The 23,097-nt window shown below is 38.5% G+C and overlaps 1 protein-coding gene across 15 annotated transcripts in view; it reads left to right on the plus strand.

Moving 5' to 3' along the window:
• SCAPER (S-phase cyclin A associated protein in the ER) overlaps nt 1–23,097 on the plus strand; it is a 356,135-nt gene that overhangs the window by 262,796 nt on the left and 70,242 nt on the right. For all 15 annotated transcript variants that reach the window (XM_043523924.1, XM_043523925.1, XM_043523930.1 and 12 more), the window contains one exon: nt 8,324–8,447. In XM_043523924.1, the coding sequence (XP_043379859.1) occupies nt 8,324–8,447 (124 nt within the window). The remainder of the gene's footprint in view (nt 1–8,323; nt 8,448–23,097) is intronic.

Genomic DNA, 23,097 nt, shown 5'->3' on the forward strand with positions numbered 1-23,097 from the left:
ATGAATCAGCATCGCAATGCTTACCCAGTCCCCCTTTACAGCAGATTCCAAGTCTCTTTCTCACCCCCTGCCCATAAAGCACTACTATACCCCTTTCCTGGCAAGCTGGACAGTGCTCCCCCCCCCCCCCCCACTTAAAAGTGCAGTGCGGTCATTTGAGATGTTAATTGCCCAATTTATTTCTTAGTTTATTCTTAGAGATGCTTCTCTTCTTTTGATGTGGTGGAGTGGTGAACTAGGAGTTATTGGTACAATTTCCCTTTACGTATTATGAACAACATTGCATCAAGATTTATCTTTTATACAAGAAAATAGAACATCATCATGTATTCCTTTATAGACCCAAATACACCATGGAGTGTCACAAATCCACATCATATTCCTGAGTGTTGTGCTTTGCGTTTGGGGTGACAGCTGTGAAAAAACTCATAGCCAGACATTGGTTGTTACACACGTGTGCAGAAATTGGATTGTATACATTATTCTTACTAAGGTTGCATTTAAATTTATGCATGAAATTTTTCTTCCAGATTTAACTTTTTCAGACAATATAAATATCTTGTGTGTATGTTTTGTTGTTGAGGATGTTAACTAACACCACCATTTTTCAAACCATACCCCCTTTTGAGGGCTATGCTAACAGAAATCCATAGCTATCAGGGCTTTTTTTAGTGAATGGCAAAACCTCACTTTGGCATGGAATCTGCTTTTTATTTTAACCCCTTAAATGTATTATACAAATCAACTTTAAAGGTTTCACAGAGGGGGTCTAATACTATCAATTGGTGCAAACCTTCCCCTCCAGGTGACTTTGTTAAAGTTCAGATAACAGGAAAATGAATGTGCTATGTAAGTAAACTGTAACTGGATTGTTGAGAGCAAGCTCCGATTCCATAGGACGTGACTTTCTATGAACAACTGAAGCATGCTGAGACTTGGCTCTTTCAGAGCAACCATTTTTTGCTCTCAGTACAGAGAATCTGTGTGATCTGATGCCTGTTCACCTGCTGTCACAAAAACTCCTTCATACAAACAAATTCTTAAATAAGAGGGTTTTTTCAAGATGAGAAGTTTTCCAACTGACTATCTTTAAAAAGCAAAGCACAGTCATTGGTTGTAGCTGATTCTTTAAATGAAAAATAAAATGTAAATCAATTTTCTTCTTGCCTTAAGTTTTGAAAGAAGTTTGCAATTTACTTTTCTTAGGTTATTTTGTGTTTTGATATAATTTACATCTCTGCTGAGTTTTTAAAGTTCGAGTACAATGAAATGGTATTGTCCTATGTTTAGTGCTAACACAAGCAAGAAGTAAAAACGTGGAAATAAATTAAACTAAACATTGTCATGTATTAATTATCTGCGTGACTTCCCCCACCAAAATAGGTCTTGCTAAAGGATACCACTCCACTTAACTAAAATAGACAGTTTGTGTGGCATTGTATGATTTAACCATTTATGCTCATCTTAAATTAGGAATCTGTCTGCTATTTTGTGATGAGGTTAAGCTATTTAGAAGTAGGTGAGGAGATTACACAGGCTATTATCCACATCTCTCTTTCCCCAAAATCCTGGCAGCATGGTGCAGATCAGAACTTTAATCCCATGTCTACAAGATAAAGCTTTATTATAAAAAGATTTAACAATATGCCTGTTGTTTTGTACTGCTCAGATTGTTAGTTAGACCAGCAGGACAGCAAATGCTGCAAGAAAGATGTGGCATTTGTAAAAGACAGATGATCCATTTAGTGTGGGGGGTCACTTTTTTAAGAACAAAACACTCAAAGGGGAGGAGAAAGATTTGGATTATAATAGGTTTTATTATTGGTGTTAAGGTATTAAGAATTAGTGTCCAGGTGTATTATTTTTTAGAGAAGCATTTTATAATTTTCATAACTGATTGACACTGTTGTTCAGTTTTCTGATTACAGAACAAGCCATAATTTAGCATACTTGTGTAAAAATTCCCAGTTTTGTAATATTTTATCTGTGTGCCTTCAATGAAAATCAAATGGGAGTTACACAGCAAAAACCCTGCATGAGTAACAGAACCCAGGCAGGGAACAGGATTACTGCCTCTGCCATGGTCTTGCTTACTGACCTGTGGGCAAATCACTTAACCTTTCTGTGCTTCAGTTTGGCTACCCATTTTCCAAACAGATAAAGTAATATTTACATATGACAGAATCGTGTTGCAAGGCTTAAATAGTTAGTTCTCTGAGTGAGTTGCACAATGTAAATGCAAATTATTCAGAGGCTGATATCAGATAGATGGGGGGATATTTGTTACTGTTAAAAACTTGATTGGCGGGGGAAAATGTTTTTCTTTCCTTGCGTCTTGCCATACTCCTCCTTTCGTCATCCAGTCATAGTAAGTATCATGGGAAGCCAGCCTGAGCCGTAGCTGTAGTGTGTAGAAAATAGTCTGTGTAATATTGTAGATAGAAGGATATACTTGTTAGCATTTGCAGTGTAAAATAAAATATTTTGTGGCGATCGGATTAACCACTACCTTAGACTGAAAATACTTCCATAGTTTGCTCTCCCATTTTACAGTTTTTGATCTACTTTATAAATATTTCCAAGTGTGAAGTGCTCTATTTATTCAATTTTTAAGTATTGTTCACAATGCTTGTTACCTGAGGTCCAAAACAAGCTTTCTCTGCAAGGCTACTCTCTCTGGGGAAACATTCACTCCAGACTGGCAGTTGGTGTGAGGGCATAAGGGTTCTCTGAAGAGAATGACCTCCTTGCAGATCAACATCCAAAACTTGCAGCATCTGTCGGTTTTCATGACCGTTTCTGTCTCTGTCTGTAACAGAGCTGGGTTTCACATTTGACAGTACTCAAGCACAAATCAACATTGCCCTGCTGCACTAGTATATGAACAAACTGTGTAGATGGAAGGAGCTCTTTTGGATTGTTTAGAATGGATTTTAGTGTGGGAACAGTTTCTTTCAGTTAATAAGTCAGGGCCTCTGAACTTTATACAAAAGTCTGCCAGATTCTACCATAAATGTAAATATTGGGGGTAAATTGTACATTTGATTTGTCATATGTCATATAATAACTTATTTATAAGAACGGATTCCAAACTTAAACATTTGCTGGTGAAAAATAAAGGAGGGTTAGTTCTGTTGGCTTCCACTATTTCTATTTATTAGTTGTAGTAAGTCTTTAGAGTGAGAGCCCATTTGTGTGTCAGAGAATTTAAGATCGCATTGATGATCTACAGAATAAACAGGTAACTGTGAATTAGGATGTGTAATTCCTTTGAGGATTTCTGATGACATTATAAACCATGTGAGTGAAGCTCAAGTGTTTGTTTATGTCTTTAAGTCTTCAAAATCTAGAGATGGCATTATAGCCTCATAATTCAACATTTTCCTGGTTAATTTTTAATTTTATATTTCATCCTGTATCCATACCTTCTCTCTTCCTTTAGTGTTCCACTGCTTGCCATTCTGTCTCTCTCTCTCCATTCTTTAACTACTAACCCATCTGTCACCTCCATTCTGCTCTTTTTTGTCAGATACCAAAGCTAACTGCTTTCTTTTCCTGTCAGAACAGTGAGAAGGCCTCTCGAGGAGCTCTCCAAGTTCTGTTCAAACAGCAGTGGTTGGTAAAACTTTGCAGTTCACCCTTGTGGTAGCACAACCATGAATTTGATTGTTTAATTCTTGTAATAACTCACCCAATAATTGAGGGGGGGGTTTAATGAGTGAGGGGTTGTAGTGTATTTAACCTCACACTGTGTATATTTAATTCCAGTCTTTCAAAGTTGGAGTTACTATCCAAAAGTCTTATTTTACAGGTATGCTATTTCTATATGTTTGTGGTACCTTGATTTTATGGAAGCAAAGGTTATGACTTTTCACCCACATACCTTAGTGCACAAACATGAAATAGTTTTGTGTTGTGGGATACAATTTTAGATAGAGGCCATGATTCTCCAGTCATTTACATTTGGGTAAATTAGGAGTAAACTCCACTGAAGACACGTGTGTAATTTAGAGGAGAATCAGGAACATATATTCTAAACTGTTCTGTTCTCTTCTGTACATGAAGACATATATTAAAGATTAACATTGTTCACATTTATTTATGTTCACGTAAGATAAATAATATAATGTATATACATATATTTTGGTCAAGCTTCAGGATAGAACTCTTCTCTGAGCCAAAATTTGTGCATCATAACGAGTGTATTTATAATTGGATTTACTCTAGTTTAGAGTAAAGCTTTCCATCAGAGGGTAGACTTATGTGGTTTGAGTATATGTGCTGTCTAACTTAGCTTTAAAGCTGATTTGTCGGTGTGCATACAAAGTTTAGAACAACATCAGTAGTCAATAAACAACTGCTTTATGTGTGAGGAAAATACTCTGTTACCCTAACATAATTTTGATAGCTTTATTGATACATACTTTTTTTTTAAATATGAGTAATAAAATCTGCCAATACAAAAACATCAAAAAATAAATTTAATTTTGCAAATTGGTAAATTTAAGTTATAGTTAGATGAACTTCTTGCTTGACACCAGAGCTTTCTGTGCTTGTCTCAGAGGCCTTGTGCAGAAATGGTGACAGTTGACAGCTGTTGTTCTACTAATAAGATTAAAGTAAAGAAATTAGTTGTGCTGACTTTAATCTGCCATTTAACACTGCAAACCACCTGGGGCCTGCTTCAGTGCTGACACTTCCAATTTTGAATAAAAAAATTCTATAACTGAACCTTAGTGAAGAACATGTCTAAATACATTCTAATCATAGCAGCCTATAGTTAACAAGCTTATGTTATCAATTAAAAAAGCCCTCCTTATTGTGAAAAATTAATTTGACATGCATTTGCTTATGCCACACTTTCAAAGGCATTATTTGAATCTCGAACTTCAAATACTTTTCGGATGTAAGATTCATTTGGGAAATACAGAACCAGGGTGTATTACTTCAGATTAATTTATTCTTCATCTAAGACAGAGGATTCTTCATTTTAGATCTATCTAGAATGACGGTTCTTTTTTGGAATTATGAAATATGCCATCTACTCTGAACTGGTATTTCAGTAAGAGAACTACATAATTCTAAACATTTTGAAATAATTTATCAGGATGTAAAATTAATCTATTAACTTCAAATTTCAAGGGTTAGGAAAATATATTTTCATATTTAAATTAATCGATCTTTCCTTTAGAGCAGTAGGTGAAAGAGCTTTCCAAAAGTTGAGAACTAAAACTTGTCCTTTATATAGTGAAAATAAGCATTGCCAGATGTCCCTTATGTTTCTAATTGTAATAGCTTCATTAATATATGTTGACTTATCTTTGCTGAAAGAAAAATTAAGTCCTCTAGAGCAGTATTTCTCAACCTTTTTGATACCAGGGACCGGCTTGTTGCCTTCCTAAACTGTGTGAAGGAAATCTCAGGGACCAGTGCCAACCCATTGACTGGTCATTGAGAAACACTGTTCTAGAGCACAATTTTTCAGTACTACTGTAGGAATATGTTTTCATCCTTCATTTTGTTAAATGAAGGATATAAACCTCTTTTAAAAGCCAGGTTAGGAAAAGAGAGCTTGGTTGCATATATATTTTTAGTTTTAAGCATCGTAGATAAGAGGCATACTAGTTGAATTTTCCGCAGGAATTATCAGTGTAGATTGAAAAACAAGTGAATGACATTGCAGCTCAGAAAGCACTAATTTGATATTGTATTTTATACTATTTGAACCACATTTCCGGATGAGTGCATTCCAGTCAGAGTGAATATATTAATTTATAACTAGACAATATAAACAATACACAAAATATTTTTATTAATATGGTTATATTCAGAATATTAACAAACACGCATTATGATTATATGGATTTCCATGTCTAAATGAAGGGAATTATAATATCAACTATCATATAAATAAATTCTCCCAGAAATGTTCCTGATCCATTTTTAAATGTTGCAGCATGTTCTTTGTTCCAATCACAGTCTCAATACATAAGTTTTTACATTCCTCCATCCTTAGTGCACCATTTGCTGTCACTTTCTTATCAGCCAAGGAAGACTAGATGACATTCCCTTTAGAGTCCAATAATGTTCATTTTCATTTGGAGGAGAAGCAATCGAACAACACAGAGGAACGACTTACTATAAATTCACTGTCTTCTGAGCATTCTCAGCCCTTACTGGTTTGGGAAATGTGGGAAAGAATTTGAAATTGATGTATATGATGCCTCTAAATTGTCAGCCTTTGGAGATGATCAGCTAGATGATCAGCTGCGACAGTGATGAGCACAATATAAATAAATACCTAGGCAAGCTTCCTAAATGTTTGTAGTAAATAAATCTTATTCAGTAGGGGACTGCACAAAAACATATTGTTAAGACTCTGCTACAAAATGATGACCTTTGGCTTTCTCTCCATTAAATATTTTCCCACTCCATGCTCACCAGTTGCAAGAAAAAATAAAACTATAAAACAAAGATAAATGTATTTAATTAATTTACAGTTAGTAAAGTCAGATGGTGACTTTGACAGCTTCTCTATAAAAACTTGTCAGTTGGCACTGCCAGGCTATTCTAGAATGTGAATTTTACCAATGATCTCAAGTCTGGCTTGTCCATTGAGCCTGGTTAGCCTCCGTCACATTAGTGATTCCCATGTATTTAAAAATAGAAATAAAAACAATCTCTCTCTTTGCTTTCCTTTTGGAAAGCAACCAGAATTGTTTATTGACTTTATTTATTTATTTATTATATTTTATTGTAGAGTTGTGTTGTATGTGTGTTTTGTGTCTGTGTGTGTGTGTGTACGCAAATACATTTTTGAGGAAATGCTAAATCAAAGAAAATATTGTTAAAAAATTTATTCTGAAAGTGATAAAATCTTTTAGTCCGGCTTATCTCATGTGGCAATGAGTTCCATAGCCTTGACCAGTTCCTGTGAAAGTTCTGACTCCACATAAAGCATTCACTTTGCATAGGAATAAATAACTCCACAAGGTGCAACGTAGGGAAGAACCAGGCTTACTGTATATATTTTGAACTGTTATGGCCCATTTTGTTTATGACTTTCTTTTTGCTTTTCCAGTTTTTCAGAATTGGCGCTCTCCCTTTTGCTATTGCCAACCTACCATCTATTTCCCCTCAGATATGTACATATAGCTCCCATCATTGCTAATGTAGTTATGCACCCAAGTTTACAGTCCCCATGATGGGGATGCCAATGATTCACAGTTCCTGAAGAAGAGCTCTGTGTAAGTTCGAAAACTTGTCTCTCTCATCAGCAGAGATTGGTCCAGTAAAAGATATTACCTCACCTACCTTGTCTCTCTAAGGGCTTTAGAGCTCTGCAGCTTTCTCTCTCAGGGTTGTGAAAAAACACCCCCCTGAGCACAGCAAGTTTCAGCGCTGTAAAGCACCAGTGTAGACAGTGCACCAGCGCTGGGAGCTACGCCCCTTGTGGAGGTGGGGTTTTTAGAGCGCTGGGCAAGCTCTCTCCCAGCGCTCCGCCACAACTACACAAGCCACATTAAAGCTCTGTCACAGCAGCGCTTTAACGTTGCCAGTGTAGACTAGACCTAAGTCCCAAAATCAACGGGAGATTCACCTGAGGCAAAAGACTGACATTTCACCTGTTAATTGTTCTTTTGTTCAGCACAGTTCACCTTCGTTTGCTGGGCCTGCAAGCCAGACCCTCTCTAAAGCTGATCCCAGTACAGTGTTATAAATTAACCAGCAGGAAATGCTAACATATCCTTCTGCTTGAATATTCTGCTACCAAACTGACCAGTGATCTTGTATACCTAGGTTACTTGCATGAGATAATGAATTCTGCCAGAAAAAACGTTAGTTTTTCAAATTGTGCAAAAATAAGTTTTACCTGATACTGTACAGATGTTCCTTTTTTTCTTTTTCATTTACTATATTTCTAATATACCAATGATGTGTGTAAGAATGTGAAGGTGTGTATATGTGCACAGACATTTAATACCACATGTAACATAGGAGAGTTTGCTCTTTTAAACATTACAGCTTCCAAGGCAGGCAATTAGTTTTAAACCCAAGTTCTGGTTCTAAAGCAGATGCAGTGGTAACACACTATGGAATTTGGAATGTATATAGGTTCACTCAGAACTTCTGTGTCATGTAAATATTTATTTAACCTACCTAATGCTAATTTGTATTTTGTGTGGAACATGAGTATGAAAAATTAATTAAATTTACTGTCACTTTAGGTTGCCTGATGATACTCCTCGCAGCCTAATATTTGATTTTATAGATTAGTATATTTAAGAAGAAAAGTATGTTGATATTTCATTTTTTATTTTAGGTCACTCTGCAGTGCCGTGAATGTTTACAACCTGACCTGCAGTAATTGCACAGAAAACTGCACCTATGTTCTGTTTAGTAATAAGATCACTTTTTTAATGGATCTGTTGATGCATCAGTTAACGGTATGTAACATTTTTACCTTGAATTAGAAATGAAGTGTGTTTGCTTAGTGCTGGTATACTGAAATATTTGGTATATTAAAATACCAGAAAAATACGGGATTCAAAGTCAGATGTATGTCTACAATGGTATTGACATTGAAAATATTTTGTATGTACTAGGAAAGTTAAAACAAGAGTACCTAGCAAATTTTCATTGGTGCCCCATCACATCTACCACTGCACTCAGAATGTATACCAATACAAATCAAGGTGATGGACTACTGCTTTTTCATGTGTATTTGGTTACTGTGTATGTACTATAATTGTGTATAAGTTGAAAATTTCTGTTAACAAATTCTGCAAACACACACAAAATATATTTAAGAACTAAACAAAAAACACTTCAGATAGTCAGCCAATGTTTTGTCTTTAACTCTTCCAGCTTCAATTCCACTAATGATTACATTCAGTGAATAGTTATCTGAGCTTTATTTCTGCACAAGTTCAATTCAGGTATCTTTTAATATCTAACATATAAGTCTGCTCAATGTGTAGCCTTAATTTGGTTTGCAAAGTAGTTAAACAGCAGGCCTATTTAACTGAGAAACTTTTAATTTTGCAATGTTTCATTTAATTTCAGATCTCATTAAATATTTTATTTGAAAACTCATTTTTAATTCATAATGACCTGCTCATCATGAGATATTTCATCTAGAATTTCTACTTATAAATTGTGTGTATGTGTTTTCATGAGCCAAGCAGTTTGTTAATTGAAAAATTATGTACATGCCTTAAATAATTTACATGACACTGTTAGAGTCAACAAGCCATAGGACTGTTAATGAACACTTAAAAAGCGACACTCAAAAGATCCTTGACAAACAAAGAAAACCTGAAGGCAGCCTTTAAATTCTACTCTGTGTAGTTGCCAGCTCATGGTTTTTCATCAAATCTCTCCAAAAGGATTCCAGATATTAGATTTTAATTATATTTAGTGAAAGTTGCATGTATAATGTTAGGACAGCCACAACATTGTTTTCTTTCTGCTGAATGAGCCAAAACACGGACTCCATGGTTAATTACACAAGACATTAAATACTTCAGCACTTTACAAGTGACAAGATCCATTATGATGCCAAAAACCTTCCCCTTCCTCATTTTAGTACTATGCCAAGACTACTATGCAAAAACTAACTTCCTCTTTTGTTGTAGAAATATACAAGGTATTTGTTACATAGAGACGAATGAAATTGCCAGTCACACATGGCCGTGTTCACTAAGAAAACTGTACTATTTTTAGAGCTACCCTCAATCCAGAACAGAACTTCATAGTATAATGCCAAATACTGCCTTGAATTGCAGCAGAACTCCAGTTAGCACCAATTAAATCCCTTGAGCCACACTGAAACTCAACTTTCTGTTATTAATGTCTCTTGTGCAGATTTTGGGCAGTATATGGCCCTTAATTGGAATAACTTCCCAATGTAATGAAATATGTATTAAAATCATTCTTGAGTGATATACATGCAAGAGGTACAGTACATCTAGGGTATTACTCCTGAAAATGAAAAGCAGTACTTGTGGCACCTTAGAGACTAACAAATTTATTTGAGCATAAGCTTTCGTGAGCTACAGCTCACTTCATCGGATGCTGAGCTGTAGCTCTCGAAAGCTTATGCTCAAATAAATTTGTTAGTCTCTAAGGTGCCACACGTACTCCTTTTCTTTTTGTAAATACAGACTAACACGGCTGCTACTCTGAAACCTGTCATTATGCAAGACTCCTGAAAGTAAATACTACTTTTCTTACTTCTGCATTCTTGAAAGAAATGAAGTCTGATCGCACCTAGGATTTTGCTTCTTAATTCAAGGAAATTAACATCTTGGTGGGAAATATTTCATTTTATTTTATTTTAATTGACAGATGACTTGTCAAGATACCTGTCTTATTTTAATTGAAAGATACCTGTCCTTTTTAGTGCTTTTGGGCCGAGTCCAAAATCAATTGATGTCTTTCCATTAACTTCATTTGCCTTTGGATCTAGCCCTATGCACCCATTGCTGCACACACTTACTCATGCAAATAGTTTGACCAACTCCAGCATTTCTTATGTGATAAGCTCTTTGGAGCAGGAGCTGCCTTTATCTACATCTGAACATCACCAGTCGTATTGTTGTCACTTAACAAATAAAAAATAATATCACAGATAATTCTTAAGTGCATCAAGTTTGCAGGTCTCTAGTCCTATAGATGAAGAGAAGATTAGGGAAGAAATAGGTTCAGTGCTGGATCATACTCATATTCACTGAATGCAAATATAGAAAAATAGTTTAAGTATCTAAATATATTCCATTGCATAAATTATTTTTATAATTTATTTACACGTTCCCAGTATTTACATATAAGTTCCGTCCAAATTATATATATTTGTGATTTTGTTTCTACTTCTTCATAATCCAGTCATTACATTTTGATGAAGAAGAGATTTACATCAGTGTAACAGATGCTAAAATTCAGACCTATAGAAAAATCATAACTTTTATTGGTGCTCAAATGTTCCTTTTCCTTACAGAAAAAATGTTTTTTTCTTCTTGCAGCAAATACTGTTATTGTAAGAGTTATGTAAAAAAGGCATCCTAGCCTTTTTCTTTAGTAAAAACATGGTCGACCTGGTATAAAACATAGGAAATAGACAACTAACCTTAAAAGTTTTGTAAATAAGAAGCAAAACATTGACTTAGCGTTTCTTGCTTTCTAGAGTGTACATTTCAGTACGTTCCTTGTTAAAACATCACTTGTATGTTTATTGTGTATAAGGAAAAAATAGTAGGAAATCCGTTGTAAGTCACCCCTTCTTAGTCTACATCTCTTTATTGAACCAGCTATGTCATCTAGTGGTCATTCAAGGCCTAATCCAGTGCCCGTTAAAGTCACTGAGGGGATGTCTAACTGGAGTTAGACATCTGTGGCTAGCCCATGCCAACTGACTCAGGCTCGCGGGGCTCAGGCTAAGGGGCTGCTTAACTGTGTTTGGGGGACCCTCCCCTCTCACAGGGTTCTAGAGCCTGGGCTTCAGCCCGAACCTGAACATCTATACTGCAATTAAACAGACTCTTAGCCTGAGCTCTGTGAGCCCAAGTCAGTTAACACAGGGCAGCCACAGGTTTTTAATTGCAGTGTAGACATACCTGGAGAATCTTTCTATTGATTTCTCTGGATGTTGGATCAGACCATGCTATTTACATGCATGCACGTCTTGAAGCTGCATAACTTGAATTAGATTATACAAAGTTGCCAGGTCAGCTCTTCCTTGTTTCTGAGTCCTGTAGATAGACTTTAATCACCCTGATATCTGCTGGGAGAGCAATACAGCGGTGCACAGGCAATCCAGGAAGTTTTTGGAAAATGTAGGGGACAATTTCCTGGTGCAAGTGCTGGAGGAACCAACTAGGGGCAGAGCTCTTCTTGACCTGCTGCTCACAAACCGGGAAGAATTAGTAGGGGAAGCAAAAGTGGATGGGAACCTGGGTCGCAGTGATCATGAAATGGTCGAGTTCAGGATCCTAACACAAGGAAGAAAGGAGAGCAGCAGCATACGGACCCTGGACTTCAAAAAAGCAGACTTTGACTCCCTCAGGGAACTGATGGGCAAGATCCCCTGGGAGAATAACATGAGGGGGAAAGGAGTCCAGGAGAGCTGGCTGTATTTTAAAGAATCCTTATTGAGGTTACAGGGACAAACCATCCCGATGTGTGGAAAGAATAGTAAATATGGCAGGTGACCAGCTTGGCTTAACAGTGAAATCATTGCTGCTCTTAAATACAAAAAAAAAAGAAGCTTACAAGAAGTGGAAGATTGGACAAATGACCAGGGAAGAGTATAAAAATATTGCTCGGGCTTGCAGGAGTGAAATCAGGAAGGCCAAATCACACCTGGAGTTGCAGCTAGCAAGAGATGTTAAGAGTAACAAGAAGGGTTTCTCAGGTATGTTAACAACAAGAAGAAAGTCAAGGAAAGTATGGGCCCCTTACTGAATGAGGGAGGCAACCTAGTGACAGAGGATGTGGAAAAAGCTAATGTACTCAGTGCTTTTTTTGCCTCTGTCTTCACGAACAAGGTCAGCTCCCAGACTACTGCACTGGGCAGAACAGCATGGGGAGGAGATGACCAGCCCTCTGTGGAGAAAGAAGTGGTTCGGGACTATTTAGAAAAGCTGGACGAGCACAAGTCCATGGGGCCAGATGCGTTGCATCCGAGAGTGCTAAAGGAGTTGGCGGATGTGATTGCAGAGCCATTGGCCATTATCTTTGAAAACTCATGGCGATCAGGGGAGGTCCCAGATAACTGGAAAAAGGCTAATGTAGTGCCCATCTTTAAAAAAGGGAAGGAGGAGGATCCTGGGAACTACAGGCCAGTCAGCCTCACCTCAGTCCCTGGAAAAATCATGGAGCAGGTCCTCAAGGATTCAATTCTGAAGCACTTAGAGGAGAGGAAAGTGATCAGGAACAGTCAGCATGGATTCACTAAGGGCAAGTCACGCCTGACTAATCTAATTGCCTTCTATGACGAGATAACTGGCTCTGTGGATAAAGGGAAAGCAGTGGACATGTTTTTCCTTGACTTTAGCAAAGCTTTTGACACGGTCTCCCACAGTATTCTTGCCAGCAAGTTAAAGAAGTATGGGCTGGATGAATGGACTATAAGATGGATAGAAAGCTGGCTAGATTGTCGGGCTCAACGGGTAGTGATCAATGGCTCCATGTCTAGTTGGCAGCCGGTATCAAGTGGAGTGCCCCAGGGGTCGGTCCTGGGGCCGGTTTTGTTCAATATCTTCATAAATGATCTGGAGGATGGTGTGGATTGCACTCTCAGCAAGTTTGCAGATGACACTAAACTGGGAGGAGTGGTAGATATGCTGGAGGGTAGGGATAGGGTACAGAGGGACCTAGACAAGTTGGATGATTGGGCCAAAAGAAATCTGATGAGATTCAACAAGGACAAGTGCAGAGTCCTGCACTTAGGACGGAAGAATCCAATGCACCGCTACAGACTAGGAACCGAATGGCTCAGCAGCAGTTCTGCAGAAAAGGACCTAGGGGTTACAGTGGACGAGAAGTTGAATATGAGTCAACAGCGTGCCCTTGTTGCCAAGAAGGCCAATGGCATTTTGGGATGTATAAGTAGGGGCATTGCCAGCAGATCGAGGGACGTGATCGTTCCCCTCTATTCGACATTGGTGAGGCCTCATCTGGAGTACTGTGTCCAGTTTTGGGCCCCACGCTACAAGAAGGATGTGGAAAAATTGGAAAGAGTCCAGCGGAGGGCAACAAAAATGATTAGGGGACTGGAACACATGACTTTTGAGGAGAGGCTGAGGGAACTGGGGATGTTTAGTCTTCAGAAGAGAAGAATGAGGGGGGATTTGATAGCTGCTTTCAACTACCTGAAAGGGGGTTCCAAAGAGGGTGGCTCTAGACTGTTCTCAGTGGTAGCAGATGACAGAACAAGGAGTAATGGTCTCAAGTTGCAGTGGGGGAGATTTAGGTTGGATATTAGGAAAAACTTAATCACTACGAGGGTGGTGAAACACTGGAATGCGTTACCTAGGGAGGTGGTGGAATCTCCTTCCCTGGAAGTTTTTAAGGTCAGGCTTGACAAAGCTCTGGCTGGGATGATTTAGTCGGGGATCGGTCCTGCTTTGAGCAGGGGGTTGGACTAGATGACCTCCTGAGTTCCCTTCCAACCCTGATATTCTATGATTCTATGATTGTAAGTATATAGTGGAAACCTTTCTAGATATATATTTTAGAACAGTGGTTCTCAAAGCCAGTCTGTCGCTTGTTCAGGGAAAGCCCCCTGGCGGGCCGGGCCAGTTGGTTTACCTGCCGTGTCCGCAGGTTCGGCCAATCGCGGCTCCCACTGGCTGCGGTTCGCCTCTCCAGGCCAGTGGGGGCTTCAGGAAGGGCGGCCAGCATGTCCCTCGGCCCGCGCTGCTTTCTGCAGCCCCCGTTGGCCTGGAGCAGCAAACCGCAGCCAGTGGGAGCCGCGATCAGCTGAACCTGCGGACGTGGCAGGTAAACAAACCAGCCTGGCCCCCCAGGGGGTTTTCCTTGAACAAGCGGCAGACCGGCTTTGAGAAACACTGTTTTAGAAGCTTGACACTGAGAAGAATGAGTCTATATGTTTGAACTGTAAACTTGGATTGATTTTTGTTGTAGTTCAACAGATATCTGTCAAAGCAAATTAGAACGGTCATGTAGTTTTCTACAAAGATATCTCTTCCACTCCTAGAAAAAGCCATTTGTATAAAGCGTGTACTTCTCTATACAGTAGAACCTCAGAGTTGCAAACACCTCAGGAATGGAGGTTGTTTGTAACTCTGAAATGTTCCTAACTCTGAACAAAACGTTTGTGTTGTTCTTTCAAAAGTTTAAAAACTGAACATTGACTTAATACAGCTCTGAAACTTTATAATGCAGAAGAAAAATGCTGCTTTTAAGCATCTTAATTTAAATGAAACAAGAACAGAAATAGTTTTCTTACCTTGTCAAATCTTTTTTTAAACTTTCCCTTTATTTTTTTAGTAGTTTATCTTTAACACAATACTGTACTGTACCGTATGTGCCTTTTTTGGTCTTTACTGCTGCCTGATTGCGTACTTCCGGTTCCAAATGAGGAGTGTGGTTGACCAGTCAGTTCGTAACTCTGATGTTCGTAACTCTGAGGTTCTACTGTACATAAATTTATAAATAAAAATCATGTATCTGTTCCGTAGGAAATATTCCTAGGTTGGTTTTTCATCTGCTATATTACAAATACCTGTCCTTTTATGCTTTAAAAATAACCTGTAAAAGCATGACAGTTTAGTTTCTAACTATATGTTCTCAGCTAGATCAAAGAGAATTTTCCAAAAGCTTTTCAAAATAACAAGCTGGACACGACGGTCCAGGCTAGTAAACAATCTGAAGCTGACCTAGGTGCTTATGTTCATTCAGACCTTTGCCTCCGGGATACGCCCTACATTTAGTTCAACTGCATATTCATTAAGAATTAGTGCCCAATGCATTCATGTTGTTATAATTTTTGGTGGGCATAAGCATCCAAAATTAGATTATTTTTTTCTTTCCTTTCAAAGGACATACTAAATACCAGGGAATTATAAATAGCTGACTCACAAGAGAGACAATTACTGCCAATCATTTCATTTATTGATATGTAGGGCCCTACCAAATTCACAGTCCATTTTGGTCAATTTCACGGTCATAGGATTTTTAAAATCATAAATTTCATGATTTTAGATATTTCAACCTGAAATTCCATTATGGTGTAATTGTAGGGGACCTCACGCAACAAGGAGTTGTGGAGGGGTTGCAAGGTTATTGTGGGGGGGTTGCTGTACTGCTATCCTTACTTCTGCACTGCTGTTGGCGGAGGCGCTGCCTTCAGAGCTGGGAAGTTGGAGAGCGGCAGCTGCTGGCCAGGAGCCCAGCTCTGAAGACAGAGCCGCCGCTAGCAGCAATGCAGAAGTAAGGGGGGCATGGTATGGTATTGCTATCCTTACTTCTGTGCTGCTGCCTGCAGAGCTAGGCCCTCAGTCAGCAGCCGCCACTCGCTGGCCGCCCAGCTCTGAACACAGCAGCGCAGAAGTAAGGGTGGCATGGTATGGTATTGCCACCCTTACTTCTGCACTGCTGCTGGCAGGGCGCTGCCTTCAGAGCTGGGCTCCTAGCCAGCAGCCACTGCTCTCTAGCTCCCAAGTTCTGAAGACAACACAGAAGTAAGGGGGGCAATACCACGACCCTACTAAAATAACCTTGTGACCTCCCATCATTGCCATCATAAAACAAGAATACATATTGTGCGTTTGTAAAAACAATGCAGGACCTTTCATCCTGATCTGACTCTTGTAAATCTGAAGGTTTATAGATATATCTGTAATAAGCACTTCTCAAGATACTTTGTGATAGACAAATTCTTGCTAATTGCTTTGTAAAAATAAATAGAAAATGCAAAATCTTTTAAACTATTTTGCTACCATATCAGATAAACTCTTAATATTTGGGTTTTTTAAAAATGTTTGCTGTTCATACAACATACAGTGTTAAGATTTTTGTCCTGCTTTTAATGTACTGGAGTTTGCACACAAGATTATCATCTCTCAGGCCTGAATTTGAATATGGAACCTTGGTCTGAATTTACAGCAGCTTTCTATGACAGAAACCCCATGGGAGGCCAGTGTCTGTACTGTCAACTGCCCATCCTGGAAATGGACTTCTCCTTCAATGCAAAGGGATGTAGATTGTACCCTTCTGTTCCTGCAGTGATGAATCGAACCCATAGTGTATGAGCCAGAAAAATCAGTAATTTTTTTATATACAATCTGAGATCCTGGTGGGAAACAGACTAGCTTTTCTTCTAGCACACCCTACAAAAATAATGGAACTTTAGTTGCATTCTTAACTCTGAGGTGATGGCTGCCATTCCATAATAAATGTGTATATGACTCTATTGTTCTAGCACTGCCAACTTTCTCTCCCCACGTCAAATTTTCCAGAGGTGGCTGCTATTTGTATTTCTAGGTGAAATTTCAAAAATTCATAATCTTGTGTTATTGTACAAGTTGATTTTTCCAGGTAATCTTCAAATGTTTGGGCCCTCAAAATTCTGTATGAAGCATCCTTTGACAGCACAAAAACTGTACGAAATGAACTGGTGGAAATGTTCATGAAAATGATTCTACCTGTTTAACCCAGCCCTCTGTATAATGTACTAAAAATTAATCTCTCCATATATATGCACAGAAAACTACTAAAACAAAACAACTTGTTAATTACAGTTTATGCTTTTAAATACAGTACTTAAAGCTATATTCACATGATAGACAAATGGCCTGTAAAATGTTGTTCATGTAGTACACTACATTTATTTGGGGCGAATTAAATCTGGTTGTCCGGTTACATGGGGAACTTCCCAGGGAACTTTTTTTTCCCTTCTTGTAATTCATTGGGAACGACTGCCTTGGTGTGGTAATGCTGCTTAAACAGCACAGTCCATCCCACGGAATGTGCTGCTGTCTCAACTCCCTATGTCACGGATTTTGTGACGCTGCTATGCTTTGCAGAAACTGAGGCCACTACACAGTTTTTAATCGCATCCCTGTCTCTTAAGAGTTTACAATCTCCACGTTGATAACTACAAGGATTGTAAGCTGACAAGCATAGGAGCTCCTCAGCTGTTTTAGTCCATGCAGCGTTAGCAATGTCCATGATGTTCAGCCTCCACAGGGTCACTCACTTTTGGGCACTTACAGGAGCTGTGAAGAGGAAGCGCTTATAAGAGGTGCATGGAGGAGACTGAAGGTAGTAGGAGGAGCTGTCAACAAGATCATTTGCAACACGCACTGTAGGGGAAGTGCAGAGCTTCTGCACTCCAGGGTAACTAAAGTAGCTGCAGAGCTTCTTATCTCCAGAGCATCATCCAAGTTCAAGAGGTGCTTTAAAAAACTGCTCCCTTTCTGACTTCACTTCCAGTTGCAGGGTTGAGGATCATCACCCAAAAGAAGCAGACATAGGGGAAACCCACTTAATTGGGATATCAGGCCATCCTGATCAAGCAGTTTCTAACATAATAGAAGGCATGCTTCAGTGTTGGCATGTAAAAAGCATCTGACACCACAAGCATCTTTTATTTCTTTGCAATCCTGTAACTAAAAAAAATGGTTTGAATCCATTTTTATATTTTATTGTGCAATTTATGAATCAGTTTGCTTTTGAAAGGAGACCTTCTTTGTCACATTTCAGCCTACAATGAAAGTTTAGAGCCAAATTGAAAACCCTTATGAAAAATAGGTTTAGAGTAGAAATGCTGGCACAGCATATCCTGCTGTGGGCTGAATGGCACTGCTGTAATATTCTGGTTAAATTGGTAGCCCTTGTTCGTCTTTGGAGAGGGAGTGTATTTTTATGTTTCTGCCTAAAGGTTGAACGATTGGAAATGCCAGAAGCTAAAGAGCTCTGTTTATTCCTTGGCCAGGTACAGTCAGACAGCTGTAATGCAAGCTTTCTCTATATCCACCCTGCTATTGACCCCAGCTCTGACCTGCACAGACCACCCACCTTAGGGGTTAGCATTAGCTCAATTTTCATTGCTTAATTGTTCAATTCATATAGGGAGCCACTAGTATTTACTACAAATACTATGAAAAACTGCACATTTTCCAAAATATTTCTGTTCAGGCAAGCCCGGTGGCTTTATGTCTGCAGAAAGCACAGCAACATGACTGATTGGGCGATACAAACACAAGTGACTAAGTGAGCAGAGATAACATCACAAGGTGTGCAACACCCCTTAATACAGAAACCCTGAGGGCAAGTTGCTTAGAAACCATTTGTATGAGTAAATCCAGTCACAAAATATCTCCGTATTTAGATTATCTTGTGATTACTTAGAATAGGTCTGTTTTGGGATCTGTGGGCTTCTAACTTTTATAAGAGTGATTAAAAACCACAAGTTTTCAGGGACAGATCCTTGTCTGATGTAAATTGAAAGTCAGTGGAGCTATGACATTTTATATCAGATGAGGATCTGCCCCTCAGGCTCCTAAAAGCTTTACTTCCAATTGAAATCTTATGAATGAACATGGACTATAACAGAAAGAAATTAAAGTTTGAAATATAACACTGAACATTTTTCATTCGGGAACTGTTCCGGGTGGTCTATTGAGTAGACATTTGTTTTAAATTGTTATGTCTTCATGCATATACTTTAAAATGTCAGTGATTAGTATTTTATTCCATTTTATACAGCAAAATGTAATGCATTGAGATAGATATAAAATATAGTCAGTCTGCAAGGGAATATTTAAAATAATGTAAAATTCCATCTCATTCATTAGTCATGAAGTTCTGTCTAGCTCGATCAATGCTGCAGAGATTGCAGAGTAATGAATGCTGTCCCCTACCCAGCCTAAAATCACAGTTCCTCGATCTGACAAAATCTGGATGTAAGGCCCAGAATTAGTCTTTTGTAAATCCAGACCTGTGTTTCTTTGCTCCCTTTTAGAGCTAAGGGCTTGTATGGAGTTATTCAGGAACAGCTAACCCAAGGGGGCAAGCTAAACAGGAACAAGCCACTCTAATTCCAAAATGAGTGTTCACACATGGAATTATTCCGCAATAGCTGCTTCTGAATAACTCAACTTGTAGACAAGCTCTCAGTGGAGGAAAAGCAATCAACATTAAGATGACATCTCTATCAGAAATAATTCTACAGGCAACAGAAGCAACTCAAAAGAAATGGTAAAATTTGGGGTGTGTCTGTGAACATTTTACATGTACTTTCTTTAGACATCTCATGCTAATGCCTGTTGAGTGCATATTAAATTATCTAAAGATAACATTCAAAGTAACATACAATGGATTGTATACAGAAGTGCATTCTTCATTTGAAATTCCAAGTGATGAAAACCAATATGTAGTGCTGAGAAAGAAACAGCCAATCCAAAGCAGAAGGGTCTGCTCTTACACCAATTGAGGTTGGTGAGAGTTTTATTGTTGCATTCAATTAGAGCAAGATTGGGCACAAGATCTTTCACTTTGATGCTCAGTGGAAACTCTTATTTCTTTCTTCTGTTGGACGCATACAAAAAAAGTCAAAATGTGTGTTGTGGGTTTGTTTGTTTTTTATAGAAGTGTTGAAGTACAACTGTAGTTGTGGTGTAATGAGTCACTGAGAACCAGATTCTCAGCTGCGTTCAATGCATGCTAAGTGCTTTGCTGGATCAGAGCCAGAGTGCTCAGCACCTTGCTGGATTACGTTCTAAATGGAGGGCACAGCTGAGGAGGCTATGCCAGCAAGGGATTTCCCCAACACATGAGAAATTCTCAGTTGAACAGTTAAGCTGGCTTCAGGCTGCCAGAACAGTGCAAGTGGATTGCATCAGTGCCTAGAATGTGGCCCTAGGAGTCTTCCTGTGTAAAGGCTGTTTTAAAAATGAGTAAAGAATTCAGGATTTGGTCTAGTGTTTGCAATAATGCTGTTTTCCAATAACATTGTTGAAACTGCACTATGACATTGGATAAGTTGTTCTTTCTTTCTTTGTTTCATCGTCAATCACTTAAAAATGCTTTACACCAATTACCAGACCAATCCTTTTTAAATATGTTACGGCAGTGGTGGGCAACCTGCAGCCCGCATGCAGCCCATCAGGGTAATCTGATTACGGGCCGCAAAACATTTTGCTGACGTTGACCGTCTGCAGACACAGCCCTGACTGTTCCCAGTGGCTGTGGTTCACCATTCCCACCCAATGGGAGCTGCGGGAAGCAGCAGGCCACAGGGGCATGGTGGCTGTCGCTCCCCACGGCTCCCATTGGCCAGGAACGGCGAACTGCGGCCACTGGGAGTTGCAGGGGGCCGTGCCTGCGGACGGTCAACATCAGCAAAATGTCTCGCAACCTGCAATCAGATTACCCTGATCGGCTGCATGCAGACAGCGAGCCGCAGGTTGCCCACCACTGAGTTAGGGTTATATATATATATATTCTTTTGATATTATTAAATGATTGATATATAGATAGATATAGAGAGATATAGAGATATATATATAATTTAAACATTTAATAATATCAAAAGAATACTGTATTTGAATATTATAAATGAAATATTTGAAAGTTTACAAATTCATAGATAATGTTTGACACACATCATTAACTCCACACTTGAATCTCCATATATAGACAGCATAAAAAAATTAAATCTGAAACCCATAAAATAACCCTTCCATAATTTTAATTATCCACATCCACAATCTGTATAATTATCAACAAGCAACCTTAACACATTAACTCATATACACATATTCCATATATAAATTGTAAAAATCAACCAAATCTTGCAATTATTAATAATATAATTATTATAGAAAACACCAGTGAAAATAGATAGCACATTAATATAAAATCTTTGACTTGTGGTAACTAAGTGCCATGCATTTAGAAAATACAATAGCTTAGACGTATAACACTGTAAGAAAACACAAGATCAGTCTGGCTTAAATGCTGCTCATTATAGCAAATGAAAGACTACTAATACAAAATATTAGTACTAAATAATCTTTTTAAGAAAAAGGTTGCACATCATTTTATATCTTAATTGCACGAGCAATGGAGAGTATATCTTAGTAATTTTAACCCTTGGTGTTCATAGTGCACGGGTGCCATATTTAAACTGGTATACACATTTTAAAATGCAGTCCATCTGTTTCAGTAGAGAATTTATTCATTTATTTAGTAGAGAATCAAAACCATTAGGCATGAATTATTTTAGTCAGTGTCGATTACTGGAGCAACATAGTATTTTTTCAGTCAAACTTGAATTAGCTGAAGAGTTCTCACTGGCTGACTTGGCTCATCACCAGGAACCAGACTATTACAATGAGTTTTAAGTACCAACACAAGACTCAGAGCTAATGAATAATAAAGAAATGTGCATGTTGTTCTTTGTCACTAAGTGTTACCAAATCCCCCCAGATACCTCTACAGGGCTAAACTATGGAGCAACAGCATTTTATGAATCCACCAGCATATATTAATTCTACAGGATTTTAAAATTGAATGAAAGAAAACTTCAGACAGTATTGATCATTAATTACAGGGTGGAAAAAGATCAAGTTCTCTGTCATTAAATTGCTTCTACAGAACCACAGCACTGTGCAGACATCAGCACCATTAAAAGCAGTGAGTCCAGCTAGGAGCCATGTTTCTTGATGCATGTACACAAAGTGACAAGATTCTGTCTGTAAAGCTGGCACATCATTCGTATTCCTTTCACTACTTGTTTTTTCTGTCACCAGATCCTGGAACTTCCAGTGCTCATAATGGGGCAAATCTTCAGCTGGTATAAACTATCATAGCCTCATTGACTTCAGTGAAGCTGTGACAGTTTACATTAGCTAAGAAGTTGCTCCCAGTTCTGTAGCTATATATAGATATATATTATAGCCTTCATATTTTACATGTAGTAAATCTGTCCAGGTATTACTACCATCTTTAGAGTAAGATGCTTCCAGCTGCTGATTTACTCCCTAGCAAAAATAAGCTTTCACAGCTGTGACTCGGGAGAGTCTACAGCTTTCAAAGCAGCACCACATGTTATGTTTCTCAGATGACATCGTGGTTGTTGGCTTCTGTTACAATCAACAGAAGGTATTCTTCATTGAGGAATTTAGGCCTCATCCAGGTGGCCTAGAGGGTGAAGAACTTAATTTGCCCTTCACCAAGACAAAGATAATACCTTGGCTAAAATGGAGGAGACGAGATTCAGCCAAGATTTCTGGGTTTGACTGAACCAATTAATAAGCCCCAGATGGAGCTACCACCCTATCAGTTGCATTAGAGACATTTTCCTTATTGTCCATTGTGGTTGTCATTAGCTCCTCTTGTAAAACCATTAGCCCGTTTCCTCCCTTTCTGACATTCCAACATGTCATGTTAATATGACCTTGAATTGACCCTTCTCATAAGTGACTGTTAGGATATATTTCCTAATCTTTATCAATGGAAACTGTTACAATGACTCACAGAGGCCAGGATTTCTTTTCCCATTATCTTTTGATTCTTAAATATTATCAGGAAGCTTCTTGGCCCATTCTAGACTTTGGAAGTTTGAAC

This window comes from Chelonia mydas, chromosome 10 (assembly GCF_015237465.2).
Source record: "Chelonia mydas isolate rCheMyd1 chromosome 10, rCheMyd1.pri.v2, whole genome shotgun sequence".
NCBI classification, from domain to species: domain Eukaryota; kingdom Metazoa; phylum Chordata; order Testudines; family Cheloniidae; genus Chelonia; species Chelonia mydas.